Raw genomic sequence first — 17,624 nt, 5'->3', positions numbered from 1 at the left:
ACCAGTGCTGGTCCTCAGAAAATTTCCTGCTGGCTTGCAAAATAAAGGGATTTTAATATATTTAATACTGGACAATGGTGACCACTGTCCAGTCTGCAGGTGTAAAAAGGTTGGAATCACTCAAGTGGTGGGGTTGGTACTAGGAGTGTGCACAGTCCACCTATATGCAGATGGATGTTAGTGCAGACAAGTCACTTGGTAGGACTGGGACCTTTTGCATAGTGGAGAAGTTATCTTTGGACCCAGAGTAAAACGCTGGTAGGAGCCTTACAAAAAACTGTAAATTTCACACGAAGGTTCTGGGAATGTTTATACAGCTCAAATAAACACCTGCTTACTTTGTAAAGAGGTTTTTTCTTTTAATTTTTGGATAACACCTGCTGTGTTCAGGAAACTAGGTGGTGCTGGGGAATGGACCCTGGTCTTCCACACGCAAAGCATACGCTCCAGCCCTTTGCGTTTATCTTCCCAGGCCCCAGAATATGGTTTTGGATTCATTCACTTAGAAAATGGAAAGAAATATGCCCCACTGACGTGTTCTCACTAAAAGTCATGTTATTCCAACCAGATTCCAGTACAGCAAACAAACCACACTGAAGCATTGTCTTCTTTATTTTACTACATTGTTAAGCAATAAAGCAAACCAGTAACCTGTCATTCATAAAGATCAAGGAGTGCTTCTTATTCCCAAAAGGATCAAATAGGATGTTCTTCACAAATATGCGGACATTTAGCTTATTATGCCTATAAGCATTTGTAACAGAAGATTGGTAGGTTAATCAAATCACAAAGCCTTAAATCTCTGAAATTGTGGTTTCAAGTGCTAATAATATCTAATTCTGCTGCATCAAAATTTTGTACCTGCTCTAATATAAAAAAGGCAACAAATTATAAATTTATCAGCTGCAGACATGGAACCAATTCTTCACTACATTGTTAAGCAAAATTTTACATAGAATGCAAATTTCCATATCTTGAACAAACATTAAACCAATGGCTCTGTTATTCTGCAGTTAATTTGGCTTGAGAAGAGAAGAAATTCTGTAATTTATGGTGTCTCTGTATTTTTGGGTCACATGGAAGTAATGAGCCCAACTAGTTCAACATTACTTCTGGGAACAAATACCACCTACATGCTATAAATGCACTACAAACAGTATACAGTCTATGCAAACATGTAAACCTGAAGCTATTCTCTACTTTGGTGCCCATTTCCTCCACTGGTAAGTACGGAGCAGTGGTTTCAAAGTAGCCTTTAGCAAACTGCAAAATAAACATTACATTAACACTCTATGGTATAATGAAAAATGAAATCCATTTCTATGGTCTGAAAATTTGTCATTATATGATTCCCTACCCCCGCCCCAACTCCTAAGAAGTTAAACCTTCTCGCTGTCATATTAGAGATATGTGTTTTTTTTTTTATACTGCAGCATATATGTTACTCTGTGGAATATTGTTTCATAAATTGTCCCGACCTTAAGAAGAATACAATTGGTATATAGTTCAAAGATTTTCTAAATATTTTATCTTCCAAAGTGACCTATATCCTATCTTAGGTTTTTTGTTTTTCAAACTAAAGGTTTGAACTAAAAATCAGGGTAAAAGGAAATTTCTCTTTCCCCAAAGATCTGTGGTCACTTGCTGTATTTTTTAAAAAAAAGAAGTGGTACAGTTGGTTTACTTTATTGAGCCCTATTTTAGAAACATCACAGGATCAGGGTTAGCAATTCCAGGACACAGAGTGAAAACAGCATGTGAAGGTAAGCAAGTGTTCTTGGCTATGTGCTGGATTACTTTACGGTTTATAATCAAAATGGTATTGCGTGACGTCCACAAAAGTCATCAGCTTAAATACAATTTTGGATTCAAAATCGCAGTTCAATTCAAAGGAAAGAACCCTGCTAAACACTTAGCCTCATGTTTCCCGCATTCCAGAAGTGTACCTGTGTATCAAGTTTCACTAGGCTCTTTCCAGGTACCAAGTACTCAGAATCGTGTATTGAGTTTAAAGAGCCAGATTGGAAGAAAGGGGAAAGGAGTGAGACACACACAAATTGCCTCCCATGGAGAAGCTGACCCATGGATAGTAGGGCAACATTTGAATTAAATGACATTTGCACACCCCTCTCCACCTCTTCCTCCTCCCGTCTCTGGCACGATATGTAATCATCCGCTTTTCAAATTCTCCCTAACAGTTCACTATTACACTGGAAAAGTTTTAGGAGCCACTGATCATTATCTTGTATTCAGTGAGATAAGGCCAAACGACAGCACCTTAAAAATGGCAGATTTCCCCAATCATCAGAAAAGTAAGCTAATGTCGACTTCTTTTTGTCAAATGAGAATTTATGAAATGATGAAACTGTGATGGCAAGTGAAGGACTGTTTAGACCACTCGATTACATCCAATGAAATGCAGAAAACAGTGGGTGCTTTAACAAGATTTACTTTCTATAATTCTTTTTTTTTTTTTGCTTTTTGGGTCACCTCCGGCGATGCTCAGGGATTACTCCTGGCTCTGAACTCAGGAGTTACTCCTGGTGGTGCTTGGGGGACCATATGGGATGCGGGGGATCAAATCTGGATCGGCTGCATGCAAGGCAAATGCCCTACCTGTGGCTCCAATTTTCATTTTAAGTTTCATCTGTGACATTGTGATCCTCTGTGGCCAAATCTGAAGACAATACAGTGTCTCAGAGGCAAATCTAATGGAAAGTTCTAAGGAACTTTCTTGGGGTAAACCACGCTGCTGTTACTCAACATGCAAGATTCAGTGTGGCAGACAAGTTTAGTGTCAACATAAATGAAAGCAAGGGGAAGAGCTTTGACCCTGTGTTCCCAAAGCTTACATATTGTCCTCTCCCCTTGATGGAATAGGATTCAGCAGTACATAAGCCCATTGTTATCAACAAGGCCTAATGAAGTAGTGGTTTCCAAAGTTTAACGCATGTTTGTGGTGATACTGTCCTTTGGAATCTGCCTGCCAATGGAACCGTTTAAGGAAGGAGTGGGCCCAAACTGAGTTCCAAGTGCTGGGTGAGCCAGATGACTTCTGTGCCTTGGTCACCTTCTTCCATGGGGCGGATAGGAGCTGCCAGGTTTTTAAAATCATGTTTCATCTTGAAGCACACGGTCACTTCGCCCTCCTCACGTTGTGGGGTCACTTTGATGAAAATACCCACTTTGTTGGCCTTTCTGAAGGCTATAATGCTATGGAAGGAAATAAGTACAGAGTTAGGTAGCTCACAAGTCACCCACACCACCGAGACTTAGTTATTTCACAGCCAACAGGAAATTACTGATGGCAAGATATGTCCTCATCTGTGTGTCAGCAATGAAGTTTCTTCAATGAAATACTGATCTACTTTTCTAATACTATAAAAATAAACTTAGCTGTAAAATATTTAAATGTAAAATATAAGTTCTCCCCTTTCAGCACAGAGGAAATCTACTAGATATTTTGAGCTCAATCACAATTGTGCTTTTCAATCCAATACAAAACGCACACTTTTTAATCACAAATAACTTTTTTTTAAATTTTTTTTTTCTTTTTGGGTCACACCCGGCGATGCTCAGGGGTTACTCCTGGCTCATGCACTCAGGAATTACTCCTGGCGGTGCTTGGGGGACCATATGGGACGCTGGGAATTGAACCTGGGTTGGCCATGTTGGCTGTGTGCAAGGCAAATGCCCTACCCGCTGTGCTATCGCTTCAGCCCAAATAACTTATATATTGCTATACATACATTCCCCTCTGTTCCACTTGATGGTTGTACAGTGCTCTATTATCTATTGACTATAATCAGTCTCTAACAGTGCCACAAACATCCCTTTACATTTACCTGAGTCATGTGGTATTATTTCCACAGGACATAGATTCAACACTTTAAAGGAGTTCCGCAATACCATAATTTTTTATAAAACATATACCATATGTTTTTACAATTCCTATAAATTAGAGTACTTTAGAATTGATAAAAAACATCCCTTTAGCTGCTGCTTCCAGCGAAGTTTTCTCTGAGGTGTACTTGATGTTTGTGCTTTGACATGTTGATAGAATCACTGCAATTTTTGTTAATTAAAACACATTCAAGCGTGAGCTACCTGGTAAAAGTGGGCACTGTCTTAATAACCTAATTTTTTTTTTCTTTTTGGGTCACACCCGGCAATGCACAGGGGTTACTCCTGGCTCTGCACTCAGGAATTACACCTGGCAGTGCTCAGGGGACCATATGGGATGCTGGGAATCGAACCCGGGTCGGCCGTGTGTAAGGCAAACACCTTACCCGCTATGCTATCACTCCAGCCCCCTTAATAACCTAATTTTAAAAAGTTAAAGGCAGTTGTCATTTTCCTCCACTACACATCAAATGAAATAAACAGAATTTACTATCCAAATGATAAATTAGTCTAAGAAGTTACCAGAATTAATATTTGTATATTCATAAGAATATTAGTTAATACTAATTTTCAGAGATCTAAAGTACAAATTTAACAGAATCCAACACTTTATTGCTCTATCAGAAATATAATTGTAATTTGTATCTCAGATGATCCTTCTACAAGTTTACGTTAAATTCTGTATTTAATGTAATTTAAGAATTTACTAAAAGTATTAAACAAAATTATTTGGTTTTGTGCTAATTGAGTTTTGAATTGTATCAATAGTAATTCACTTAAAAATGGTAAAAAGGATGTGCTGAAGTGATACTACAGCAGGTACATTTGTCTTGTATGTAGCCAATCTAGGTTCAATCCCCAGCATCCCATATGGTTCCCCTGAGCCCCACCAGGAGTGAGCCCTGAATACCACAAAGTATAGTCCCAAAACAAAACAAGAATAAAAAATGGTAAAAGCAAATAAATCTTTTGAGCAAGCAACAAATGATAACTGGGAAGTCTTTTTAAACAAAAACTCCTCGCCTCTATACAGTAATGAATCACTTGTCCTGAAGTTTTTTAAAGTTAACCCAAATTTGCTACTGTTTGCACTGACTTCACCTGTGTTCTAAATTTTTCCAACCTACCCCATGTTATTTCTTCTTTACTGCCTTCGGAGGGAGTTCGATGATTCTGTTTAAAGCCTTAAGTCTCCTTTTGCTAGAATATTCAGTTACTGCTTTTCAGCTTCAAGCTCCTATTCTTTCTGTATCTTGCTCTGTGACACAGGGTTGTGCTAACCATTTCTCCTTTGTGGGCTGGCTTTTTGTCAGGTTCCCTTTCAGAAGGCCTTAGAGACCAGAGAGGCTGGAGGAAGAAGGGACCTGTTTCTTCTGTGGACATCATGACTGCAATGCTTTTTCACTAAGGAGGTGCAGTATTTTTCAGCTTTCTATCTCCCATGAGGCAGCTTCATTGTGCCTTCCTCTCCCACCTGAGACGTCAGAAAAGGTCAGGCAGTGTCCTCGATTACCAACCTCCCAACCTTCCTAGGGCTCCGACTAAATTTTAGTAACTCTAATCTTTTCCTGGTAAATTCTTCATATCTGGGATACTTCAGAGTTCTCTTTAACATCTGAAGTTAATCCATTAAAAAAAATCACGGTCCTCCCGTTGTTCATCGATTTGCTCGAGCGGGCCCAGTAACGTCTCCATCACGAGACTTGTTGTTACTGTGTTTGGCATATTGAATACGTCACAGGTAGCTTGCCAGGCTCTGCCGTGAGGGCGAAATACTCTCGGTAGCTTGCCGGGCTATCCAAGAGGGGCGGAGGAATCGAACTCGGGTTGGCCATGTTGGCCGCTTGTAAGGCAAATGCCCTACCGCTGTGCTATCGCTCCAGCCCTAAAAAAAACAATACACTATATGTGTGTGTGTGTATACGTATATGCATATATACACACATATATCACTATATATATATGTGTATATATATATATATTGATCAAACCCCAGGCCTCAACACATGTGACACATTTATGTTATCACTGAGTCATATCCTGTCACACTGAGATGTGCTCAGGGTTTACTTCTGGCTGTGCTCAGGAATAAAACTCCTGGTGAGACTTGGGGGACCATATGTAGTGCCATGGATCATACCCGAGTCTACTGTATGCAAGGAAAATGCTCTACCCACTGTACTATCTCTCTGGCCCCCGACCACAACAATTTATATCTGGAATTCTTTGTGTTCGAGAAACTGATGTGATTTTTGTCTTAGGAATAGAATAAGACTAACATAGACCTAATTTAGAGACAGGTTTGCGCTTTAGTCCTCAGTAATTATATTGATGGAAAGTAGGCAGTTATTGCTGGAAAGTAGGTAGTGAATAAATCCAATGATAAACATATAATAAGAATTTATGAGCTGATCATAGTGATTAAAAATCATGTATACACTCAAAACGAGAGAGAGAACACAGGGGATTGCCCTGCCACAGAGGCAGGGAGGGCTGGGGGGATGGGGGTGGGGGGGATATTATCCATGGTGGTGGAAAATGGGCACTGGTGGAGGGATGGGTATCTGATCATTGTATAATCGAAACCCAAGCACAAAAAATAGTAAATCTACAACTGTACCTCATGGTGTTTCACTAATAAAAAAAAATAAAAAATTAAAAAAACATCATGTATTTGAAAATTTTTTATTACTATGAGGAAATATATTTAAATGAATAAACAAGTTAAATGATGAAAAGAAATACCTAGACGTTTAGATAAACATCAAGACGTCAATAATGGTGGTTATCTCTGGTGGTAGAATTTTACTTTATTCTTTATGTTTTACATATATGTTCCTCAAACTTCCATACTATTACTATTAATAGTAATTATTTTATGATAATCATTAGTCAATAATAGTAATTATTTGGTTTTGGAGTTAACACCCTGCAGTCCTCAGGGCTTATTCTTGGCCTGATGCTCAGAGATCAATCTTAGGGAACTGTATATGGTGCTGGGAATTAAACTGGGGCTGGCTGCATTTGTAAGGCAAGTACTCTCTAATTATTTTTATGATAAGGCAAGAACCCTCACAGCAATTATTTTTATAAGCAGGGAAGAAATAAATGATTAAATATGGCATGTGAACGTTTGGATCAGGCAATTGAGTATGTGCAGGTCAAAGACGCTCACTCACTCAGGATCATCCTGAAAGTCCTGGGGTTCTGCCAACTCGTCATACTCCGCTGCCGCATCCTTGCCAGCTAGTACCAGCTCTTTGGGTGGCACCACCACCTGGACAGTAACACAGAGACTTCAGATGAGATCACTGTTTTATAAGACGTTCAGTCAAGGGAATGAACCAAATCATTACAATGACCTACACAGAATCAAGCAGGAAGTTTCAAAAACTTACAGCATTATTTTATTTACAATGGCAAAACATACTCTTTAGAAACACAGGCCTTTCCTTTGGGGTACAAAACTGAGATTCCCAAACAGTGAGGAGTAAAGACGGGGGATGAAAGAGGCAGACTAGAAGTGACATAAAGACTAGTCCTTCACACCTCAGAGACTGGCCCACATCCAAAAGAACAAAAGCAACCGATGCTGGTGCGGATGGGGCAAGAAAGGGACACTCCTTCACTGTTGGTGGGAATGTCCACTGGTTCAGCCCTTCTGGAAAACAGTATGGGCGATTCTCAAAAAATTAGAAATTGAGCTCCCATTTGACCCAGCAATACCACTCCTGGGAATATATCCCAGAGAGGAAAAAATGTATAGTAGAAGTGACATCTGCACTTGTTTGTTCATTGCAGCACTCTTTACAATAGCCAGAAACTGGAAGAAACCTGAGTGCCCAAGAACAGATGACTGGTTAAAGAAACTTTGGTACATCTACACAATGGAGTACTATATAGCTGTTAGAAAAGATGCAGTCATGAAATTTACATACAAGTGGCACAATATGGAAAGTATCATGCTAAGGGAAATGAGTCAGAAAGAGAGGGATAGACATAGAAAGATTGCATTCATCTGGGGAATATAAAGTAACAAAATATGAGATTAATACCCAAGAATAGCTGAGGTCAGCACCAGGAGGATTACTCCATAGCTTAGAGGCCAGCCGGGCATTCTAGGGGAAAGGGCAGCTCAGATAGAGAAGGGAGCACCAAATAAAGGATGTTTGGAGGATCCTCCCAGGAGGGGAGATGCATGTTGAAAGTAGACTATGGACTGAACATGTTTGCCACTCAAAGCCTCTTTTGTAGACCACAACATCCAAAAGGAGAGAGAGAACACAGGGGATTGCCCTGCCACAGAGGCAGGGTGGGATGGGAGGGATGGGGGGGATGGGGGGGGAGGGATATTATCCATGGTGGTGGAAAATGGGCACTGGTGGAGGGATGGGTATTTGATCATTGTATAATCGAAACCCAAGCACAAAAAATTGTAAATCTACAACTGTACCTCATGGTGTTTTACTAATAATAATAAAAAAAAAAAAAGAAAAAAAGAAGATAAGAAAAAAAAAAAAAGACTAGTCCTGTGTTGGGAACGAGACTCCAAAATGCTGGAGCCCTGAGAGGGACTGCTGCCTTTGGGCACAGCTCCTAGAATTTCCCCTGAAGGGATTTACCATTATGTTCAACAAAACCCATACTTATCTTTATGCTTAACTAAACCTATTTATATTTATATTTGACCAACACCCTCAGTTATGTAAAAGTCTAATTCAACTAAAGAATGTTTATAGTTCTGATGTTTATTAGTTCTAATCAATAAATACTGGAAGCTGAGGGCAGTCAGGGCTCCCAGTTCATGAGGCTGTGAGCCCCCTGACTACGTGCTTTTTCTCTCTTATTTCTATCTTAATCCTGGCTTCTCCCCTGATTCAGGCCTATTTACCAGGGGCTAGTCCTTGGCCCTCTTGGACTTGCTCTTTCAAGCCTGTGTTCTCCCTTGAACACGTCTCTCTGTTTGCTTCCACTCTGGAGAAGCCCGTGTTTGCTTGCTTTTTGGGTCATACCTGGTGATGCTCAGGGATTACTACTGGCTCCACACTCAGGAATTACTCCTGGCAATGCTCGGGAAACCATATGGGATGCTGGGAATCGAACCCAGGTCAGCCGCGTGCAAGGCAAATGTCCTACCAGGTGTACTATCACTCCAGCCCTGCCCCCCCGTATTTTCTCTTGAACATGGATGTTTTCGTCTCTTTCTCTCCCTCTAGTCAATGTCATTTAATAAAAACTATCTTGCCTCTCTCACCTGCCTCCCTCTCCCCCCCGTAAGATGCAATACTTTTGTACCTCAAAATAGTTAATATTATTGTAAACATGTTACCTAAATTATATATATATATATATATATATACATATATATATATATAAAAGCAGAAACACAGACCTTTCTAATGAAAGAACAGAAAATCTGAGTTGAGGATGGGGCCGAGAGTGCTCCCTTCACTAGGCCTACACTGGGCAACTCAAGTGGGAGAAAAACAGAGGTTTCAGCTATGTCTTTAGTTTTATTAATTATTTATTTAGCTTACTGAGCTAAATAAACAATTTAATATTCAATTTATTTTTATTATATAATTAACAATTAAAACATTAATTATTAGCTAAATAATTAATGTTTTATTTATTTATTTAGCTTATTTAGCTAACCTGAGGCAGTCAAGGATTACTCCTGGCAGTGCCTGGGAGACCATATGGCACCAGGCATATGGGGTGCCAGGGACTGAACCCAGATCTGCTGAGTGCAAGGCAATCCCAACCTGCTGTACTTTTTCTCTGATTCTTAAGTTTTATATTTTAAGAAGATGAGATCAAACAATAATGAGATTAAAGATGAGGTTAGGGCATAAAGAATAAGGCAGCAGACATGAGTGTTTGTTGCATTATTCTTTATACTTTCCAGTGTATGTGAAAGCTTTGGCACATTTAACAACCACCAAACATGGGCTGGGGAGATAGCTGGAGTGCATGCTTTGCATGTAAGAGACCTAATTTTGATCCCCGACACTGCAGAGTTCCTTAAGCACCTAGCTGGGTGCAGCCCTGAGCATAGCTGGGTAAAATCCAAAATCAAAATCGAACAAACAAAATTATAAAGGAGATGCTTGGCATGTTTCATGCACATGGAAGATAGTCAAGCTCATTCAAGTGCTGTAACTAGGCTTCCGGCGGCTATGTCAGAATGACAGATCATGTCAATTTTATTTCTGTTACAAATACAAATGTGGTTAGAGGATTTAAGAGAAAGAGTCTATAAGCAGGATATATGTGTGAGGCTCTAATTTGTGTCTCTATTCTTATCAGTGTTACAGAAACACAGAAATAAAGACAAAGACAGGTAAGAGCCATTTGTTTTGGGAATGAGGCTAATAAGCAAAATAACTGAAAAGCAGAAAAAAATGATAAAGGATTTCTCTACTAATAAGTATTAAATGTAAAGGCCATGTTTCATTTATTTAACCAATACTTAGAGTAAAATATCAGAATCACTTATTTTACTTATTGGTTTTTGGGAACATATACTCAGGGCTAGCTCCTGGCTCTGTGCTCAGGGATCATTCCTGGCCATGCTAGGGAGACCATATGCAATGCTTGGATTGGGCAAGGATAACTGCACTGCAAGTACCTAACCCCCTGTACAGTCAGTCTCTTTTGATTCCAAATCACTTATTTCAGTCTTTATTAAGTGCTGTGCATACTCTACATGGATCCTCTGTAACACATCTAGAAGCCTATAGACTTTTTTTTTTTTTGCTTTTTGAGTCACACCCAGCGATGCACAGAGGTTGTTCCTGGCTCTGCACTCAGGAATCACCCCTTGCAGTGCTCAGGGACCATATGAGATGCTGGGAATCGAACCCGGGTTGGCCATGTGCAAGGCAAACACCCTACCCGCTGTGCTATTGCTCCAGCCCCTAGAAGAAGCCTATAGACTTTTATTTATTTATTTTTGTTTTTGCTTTTTGGGTCACACCTGGCGATGAACAGGGGCCACTCCTGGCTCTGCACCCAGGAGTTACTCCTGGCAGTGCTCAGGGGACCACATGGGATGCTGGGAATCAAACCCAGGTCGGCCGTGTGCAAGGCAAATGCCCTACCCACTGTGCTATCTCTCCAGCCCCGCCTATAGACTTTTAAATGTTCTAGGCTGGAGAGAGAAGAGCGGGTAGGGCATTTACTCTGCACACAGAGAACTTGGGTTTTCCATACCTGATAACCTCGGTTCCATTTCCAGCACTCCATATGGTTCCCTGAGCCCCACGAAGAGTGATCCCTGAGTTCAAAGCCAAGAGTAAGCCCTGAGCAGAGCTTGGTGTGGCCCCAAACCAAACCAACCAGAACACCCAAAGCGTTATTTCCTGAATCTGAAGAATGCATTAAACTAAAACAGAGAGGTATGAATATGATCACAGTTGAGGAAAGAAAGGTAAAATGGGTAAAATGAAAGTAACAAATTTTCCAGCATATAAGTTCATAACCCCGTGAATCTGCTTGGAGAATAAACACTCATATGCATATTTATTATGCACCTAGAAAGCTAGATATAGGGATCTGTAAGGTCATTCTGCATCAATAAAGATGAGGACATTGGGGTAAAGAGGTCACTGCAAGGGCTGAGGGCATACTTGGCATGTAGGAGACCTGGGTTTAGTCTCCAAACTGCCTGGTCCTCTGGGCACTGTGAGGAGCAATCCAGAACCCTGAGCTGAGAGTAGCCCTTAAGCACTACCAGTGACCCAGTATCCCTCCCCTCACTCCAAATAAACAGCTAAACATAAAAGACATAAAAGAGTTACGCTTCCCAAGAATTTAGACTTCACCTCAATGTTTGGCATGCCACTACTGAAGTGAGTTTTGAAAGATCACTCTGATGGGAACAGGGTGGACTAAAAAACAATGAGGTCAATAGGTCAATGAAGTTACGGTTACAATTTGGGTAAGAAAAGATGAGATCTTCAAATAGGGCAGCAGAAATGTGTTTGGGGTTAAAGTTCAAGACAGGGTAGAATCAAAAAGAACTTCTACGTGGATGTGGAAACAAAGATGGTGCAGAGTCACGGGCCAGGTCCAATAAGCCCCTCTGGGAAGTCAGGGTCAATCAACTTGAGGCCAACGAATCTTACCTTGGCAGTGCTGTTTATATCATCCGGATCCCCCTCCTCACATTCCAACAGCGTCACATGGGTGAGGTTCTCTACTGGATTCGTGAGAGTCAGGAGGACCTGGCTCTCCTGGGGAACAGAATAAACATCTTTCAGAAACATTCCACTCCTGCCATGTAGGGTCATGTTTTTAGTAGATAAACCAAGCATTTCACAAAAGTTTCAAATCGTTACCATGTTACTCTACATCCATATTTCTTTTCTTTTTTGTGAGTTATATAACTTAAAAAAATTTATTTTAATGAATCACTGTGAGATATAGTATCAGACTTAGAAATTTGCATGCTTACGTTTCATACAGTGTTCAAGTACCCATCCCTCCACCTGTGCCCATTCTCCAATGCTAATGTTTCCAGTATCCCTCCTGCCAACACCCCCCATTGCCATCCCCCACACCTTTGTGGCAGACACATGTCCTCTGACTCTCCACACCCATATTTCTGTGCACCATATTTTCATATCACTGAATTCTCAAAGTCATCACTGATTTCTGGTCTATTATTTAAGTGTTAAACTATATACTCTCTGGAATTAGGCTTATTTCCCCGAGGAAATGAAACAAATACATTTGAATGGGCTAGTTACTAGATGCGAACATTTTGAGGAATTATTATTCTAAGTAATTTGAAATAAATTTAAGGTTTATGATCCTAGGGCTGGGAATGCATGCTTTTTGCATGTAGGAGTCCCAGGTTTAATTCCTACCATTCCTGAGCTCCATGGACTGGGCAAGGACACATCCCCTGACTACTGCCAGGTATTAAAGACTTTAATGAGTTCTTAAATTACAATATGCCCTTGTTTGATATGCTCATTAAGATTATGAACAAATCTTTAAAATGAAATAGGAGTGTATCTTCCTGAGCCGCATAAAGGAAAAAAAAAAGGCTGCTTACGTTTCATTCTGTAATTCACTGGAAGGGGTGGGGAAGAAAAGGGCATACAGAACCCCAAAGAAAAAAAGTTGTAGTAAAGAAGAGAGTTAGCTGATTTCGGACAACTGACACACTGGCGCACATGACAGTGGAGAATTTTCTGACTGAAGAAGAGGTAATGCTGCCCGTGGGGTCAACATTATCTCCCCCCCTTTTTCCCAAATATGATTCTACTTCTGTATAATATATACCTCACCCCTAAACACCCTTTAGAAATGCTGTTATAATTTTAAAGAGACTCTCAATTTCTTCAATACAAACTTTTTTTATCTCTTACTCACTGCATTTCAGACAAAATACAGATGACCACCACCAACATACACCCACACATATTTGATCCCTTCTTTTGCTGCCTGGAACAAACATGGTACTAACCTTCATGTGGCGAAGGTTAGGAATTGACATGATTCTCACTTCTGGAATATAATTGCTATGTGTGAAAAAAAAAAAAGGATTAATTTAAGGTCTTTTTTAAATCCTTTTTATAGCTGGCAAAGCAAAGACTCTCATTCATAATTCAAACATATCAAAGAATTTTAAAGACTCATATGATCACCCAACAAGAACCTTGAGGTGCTTTCCTTGCATACAACCAACTCAAGTTCAATCCCCAGAACTACATATGTATGGTCCGCTGAGCACTTCCAGGGGTGATTCCTAAGCAGAGCCAGGAGTAAGCCCTAAGCGCCACCTGGTGTGGCCCCAAAATCGAACCCTCCTTTTCTCCCACCAGAAGAACTTAAAACATGAATCTGAACTGGCAGTGAGTTCCTTCTGAAATTTTATACACAGCTTATATGAGTATGTGCATCATGGCAGGTTTTATATATATATATATATATATATGTATGTATGTATGTATAATCTTCCGAATTATTTATTACTTGTTTATTTGCCACTCCCAGCTGTTTTGGGAGCCCAAAGGTCAATACAAGTAATATCTGGGCCACCACTGCTAGAGACCCTCGGGTCACCACAGTTGGTTCTGGGTGTCACTAGGTCTATACTCTGCAGTATAGAGTGGGGTACTGGGGCTGGGTTAATGCAGTTAATGGATAGAACTTAGGCCCTCATACATGAATGTCACACACTCCAACCCTTTGAGCTATCTCCCCAGTTCTTGTTTTTGAGATTCTTTAAGCTCATTCATTGTTTTTGGGCTACATGCAGTGATACTCAAGGGTTACTCCTTGTTCTGCACTCAGGAATCACTCATGGTGGTGCTCAGAGGTGATGTGAGGTGATGTGGATTGAACCAATTGACTGCAAGCAAGGCAAGAGCTCCACCACTGTACTATATCTCTGGTGCTTCTATAAGTTCATTTCTGTAAATCTGAAAGGAAAATGGCTATAAGATTCAAGTCTGATTTAACTACTGTAGGGATGTAAAAATAATCTCCAGACACCACTTGATATAGCACCTGTATCATGCAAACATTCTCTTTGTAAATGTTAACCCATGTAATTTTCGTTTTAACTAAATTTAAATATGCATTGTGGATAAAAACAGGACTGGAAGAAGTAACCTGATAGCAAGGTGGCGAGGATACTTGCTTGTAACCATTATGCTACACCACCAAGTTTACAGGCCAGTTTGAAATTTACAAAACTAAGATAGCTCCTTGTAAAGACCAGGGAAAGATGTTCACCTCTTTGTGTCTTGGTAGTCACAATTATAAAATAAGGACAGGTGGTGGGGGGTGAAGAGGGGGGTGGGCTGGTAATAACTTAAGGACCGAGTTAAGTATTTTTTTTGCTTTTTGGGTCACACCCAGTGATGCACCGGGGTTACTCCTGACTCTGCACTCAGGACTTACTCTTGGCGGTGTTCAAAGGACCAAATGAGATGCTGGGAATTGAACTCGGGTCAGCCGTGTGCAAGGCAAATGCACTCCCTCTGTGCTATCACTCCAGCCCCCCCCACCCCCCCCCCAGTTCGATCCTTGACATTGCAAATTCCCTATCTCAACCTGAGCTCACGTGGTTATGGTCATGGGCCCTGCAGAGCACTGGGATCTGTGCACTGAAGCATCTAGCTGACAGAGCCAGGCTCAGTATTACTGGGCCCTAGGCTTCCCAAGCACTGCGTGGAGACCCCTCTCAACTCACCTCCATACCAATAAGGTCAGTAATTTACCTATATCTTGGGCTCATTGTACATTACATAAGTGGATAAATGTTTGACTAAAACATGCATTAATCTTATTCTTAACAAATTAACGTAAGGTAAAATGTCATTGCAGAAACACTAAGAGTGGGGGTATGTATCTACTAGAACTGAGACAAAGTATTTTAGCTTCGACAGTATTTTTCATGCTCTCCATTAGAATTACTTAGATTATTTAAAGAACTCAAATTCAAGAGTCCTGCTAATAGGGACTGGACTTAGCTGGTTTGACTAATGGTCAGAGCATCTGTATTTCTGTGTGATTTTGCTGTGTTATCAAAAAAGTCTTTTTCTCAAATACAGTTTAATAACCACATCTTGCCAGTTAGGGTTTCTGTAATAAGTCTAATTCCTAATCAGGAATGAAATCCATTCCAGACTTCACATATACCATTTTTGTAGCACTGCTCCTTTCTAACTGGTCATACATTAGTTAGGTAAGTCAGGAAAACAGAGCATTACCTAGTAGTAATTTAAATTGCAAAGCACTACTAAATAACCCTGATAGGTAGGTAGGATTTCCATTTTTTGTTCCTGTTTATGGGTCACACCCAGCTGTGCTCAGGGGACCATACCTGAGTGCTTGTGACCACACCCATGCTCTATACTCAGGAATTACTCCTGGATGATGCTCAGGGGACCACATAAATTACTGAGCATCGAGATTGGCTGTATCCAAGGCAAATGCCCTACCACTTTACTATTATTCTGGCATTTAAAAAAACTGATACTGGCTTACTTGCTCTTTACCTGCTACATAATACTCTACAGAATGTGTACCTTGATTTAATTACTTCCTTATAATGATTAATCACCTTGACAGAAAATTGTTTCCAGTTTGTCATTAAAATGTTATAATACACATCCTTCTTTAGATACTTTACCTACTGGTGATATTTTTAGATACTTGTGATGTTATTTCTATAGAATAGAATATCCTGAGAAAGCAAAAAGGTGCATGTAATTTTATCTAGCTATTCCAGACCTCTCTCCAAAAAGGCCCCAGCAGTGCATAATCTAACGATATATACAAATGTGTTTGACTATGGAATTTTTTTGTTTTCTAAGAAACTATACTTTTCTTATCCAGTCTCATGATCTTTCCATGTTTCCAGGTATATTTCCTCTTGTGTAAGGGACCAGTTCAAATCTTAAGCCGTGTTCTCTAGGAGCTACTTGACTACTCATGAAAGGCTTTTCACCTTAAAGTTAAGACAATTATTTTCCTAATTTTTCAAAATCCTTTTCTTGTTTGACAGGTGATTTTCATGCAGTGAATTCCCTTCCACTGACAGTAAGTTAACACTGTCATTTCATTCAATCAAGTGTTATTAGAACACAATTAAATAAGTTTTAAGGATCTCTTCAGTCTGCTATAATTTATTATCTTTTATTTAATTTAAAACTATTCCTAAACTTAGTCAATCATCTAATATGTTGTGATGAATGGCTAGTGACTATCTAGAACACTCAACATGCCATAATATTCCAGATCACAAGACTCCTGGCTTAGACATAAACAAGTACCCTGATTCTCTGTTAACAGACTTGCCTTAAACTTCATTATTATCTATTTAAAAACCTATACATGAATAACTGGAAAATTATTCTGATGTAGTTTTTCTTTAATTCTTTTAAATCAAGAGTAAACTCACACAGCAACCAGCTGAATTTTGAATTTGATAGATGTTGGATTAAATTCTGGCTTGCTCAGATTGTGTTCACATTTCTGAAAAGAAAAGTACAGGATATATCAGAAAAACAAGAAGACAATTTGCTCTTCCACAGGGCAATAAATTTAGCATTCCCTAGATTTGCTAAAACACCATTGTACTAAAAGACCACATATGTTTTGAATGAGAACGTATAATACCAATAATCAAAATTTACAAAATATGTTTGGACTTCAAGTATAAACAACTGCACTACCAAATATTACACCTTCAAACCTAATGCAATAAAATAACACATGCAGAGTATTTACTGGGTATGCAGGACAATGAGCTTCTCTTAAAACAAATTTAGCTTATTAAAATTTAGATTCTGTGATGTACAATACTGCATACTGTGTATTACAGGTTCTGTGATGTGTGTGTGTATGTATGTATGTGTGTGTATATATATATATATATATACACACACACACCATAGACTACTGTACATATTTAATACTGCTGTATATTACAAAATCTGTTTATGATGGTTTCCCATGTACAGCACACTCATCACCAGTATACCCACCTTCCTCCCCCAAGAACCCAACATCCCTCCACTTTAACCTCTCCCCAAACTTGTATGGATCAGTTCTACCAGTGTTTGCCTTTGGTCCTCTGTTGCTACCTTGCTATGTATCCTTTTTTGTTTTCAGTATGCAATTCAAACATATACATATTTCAAGTATGTAATTCAGTACAAAATTCAAGTGTTCAAAATCCATATATAATTAATGGC

General features: G+C 39.6%; 1 protein-coding gene across 2 annotated transcripts in view; it reads right to left on the bottom strand.

Moving 5' to 3' along the window:
- Window positions 1–596: 596 nt before the first annotated feature.
- Window positions 597–17,624, bottom strand: part of DCTN4 (dynactin subunit 4) — a 41,948-nt gene continuing 24,920 nt past the window's right edge. For both annotated transcript variants that reach the window (XM_056124615.1, XM_056124616.1), the window contains 5 exons: window positions 16,829–16,902; window positions 13,382–13,436; window positions 12,033–12,140; window positions 7,083–7,180; window positions 597–3,213 (listed from right to left, as the gene is read on the bottom strand). In XM_056124615.1, the coding sequence (XP_055980590.1) occupies window positions 3,000–3,213; window positions 7,083–7,180; window positions 12,033–12,140; window positions 13,382–13,436; window positions 16,829–16,902 (549 nt within the window). In that variant the 3' untranslated portion in view covers window positions 597–2,999. The remainder of the gene's footprint in view (window positions 3,214–7,082; window positions 7,181–12,032; window positions 12,141–13,381; window positions 13,437–16,828; window positions 16,903–17,624) is intronic.

Source organism: Sorex fumeus, unplaced genomic scaffold (genome assembly GCF_029834395.1).
Source record: "Sorex fumeus unplaced genomic scaffold, SorFum_2.1 ptg000051l, whole genome shotgun sequence".
Classification (NCBI taxonomy): domain Eukaryota; kingdom Metazoa; phylum Chordata; class Mammalia; order Eulipotyphla; family Soricidae; genus Sorex; species Sorex fumeus.
Note: the sequence above shows the minus strand (reverse complement) of the source record. Positions and strands in the feature narration are given on the sequence as shown.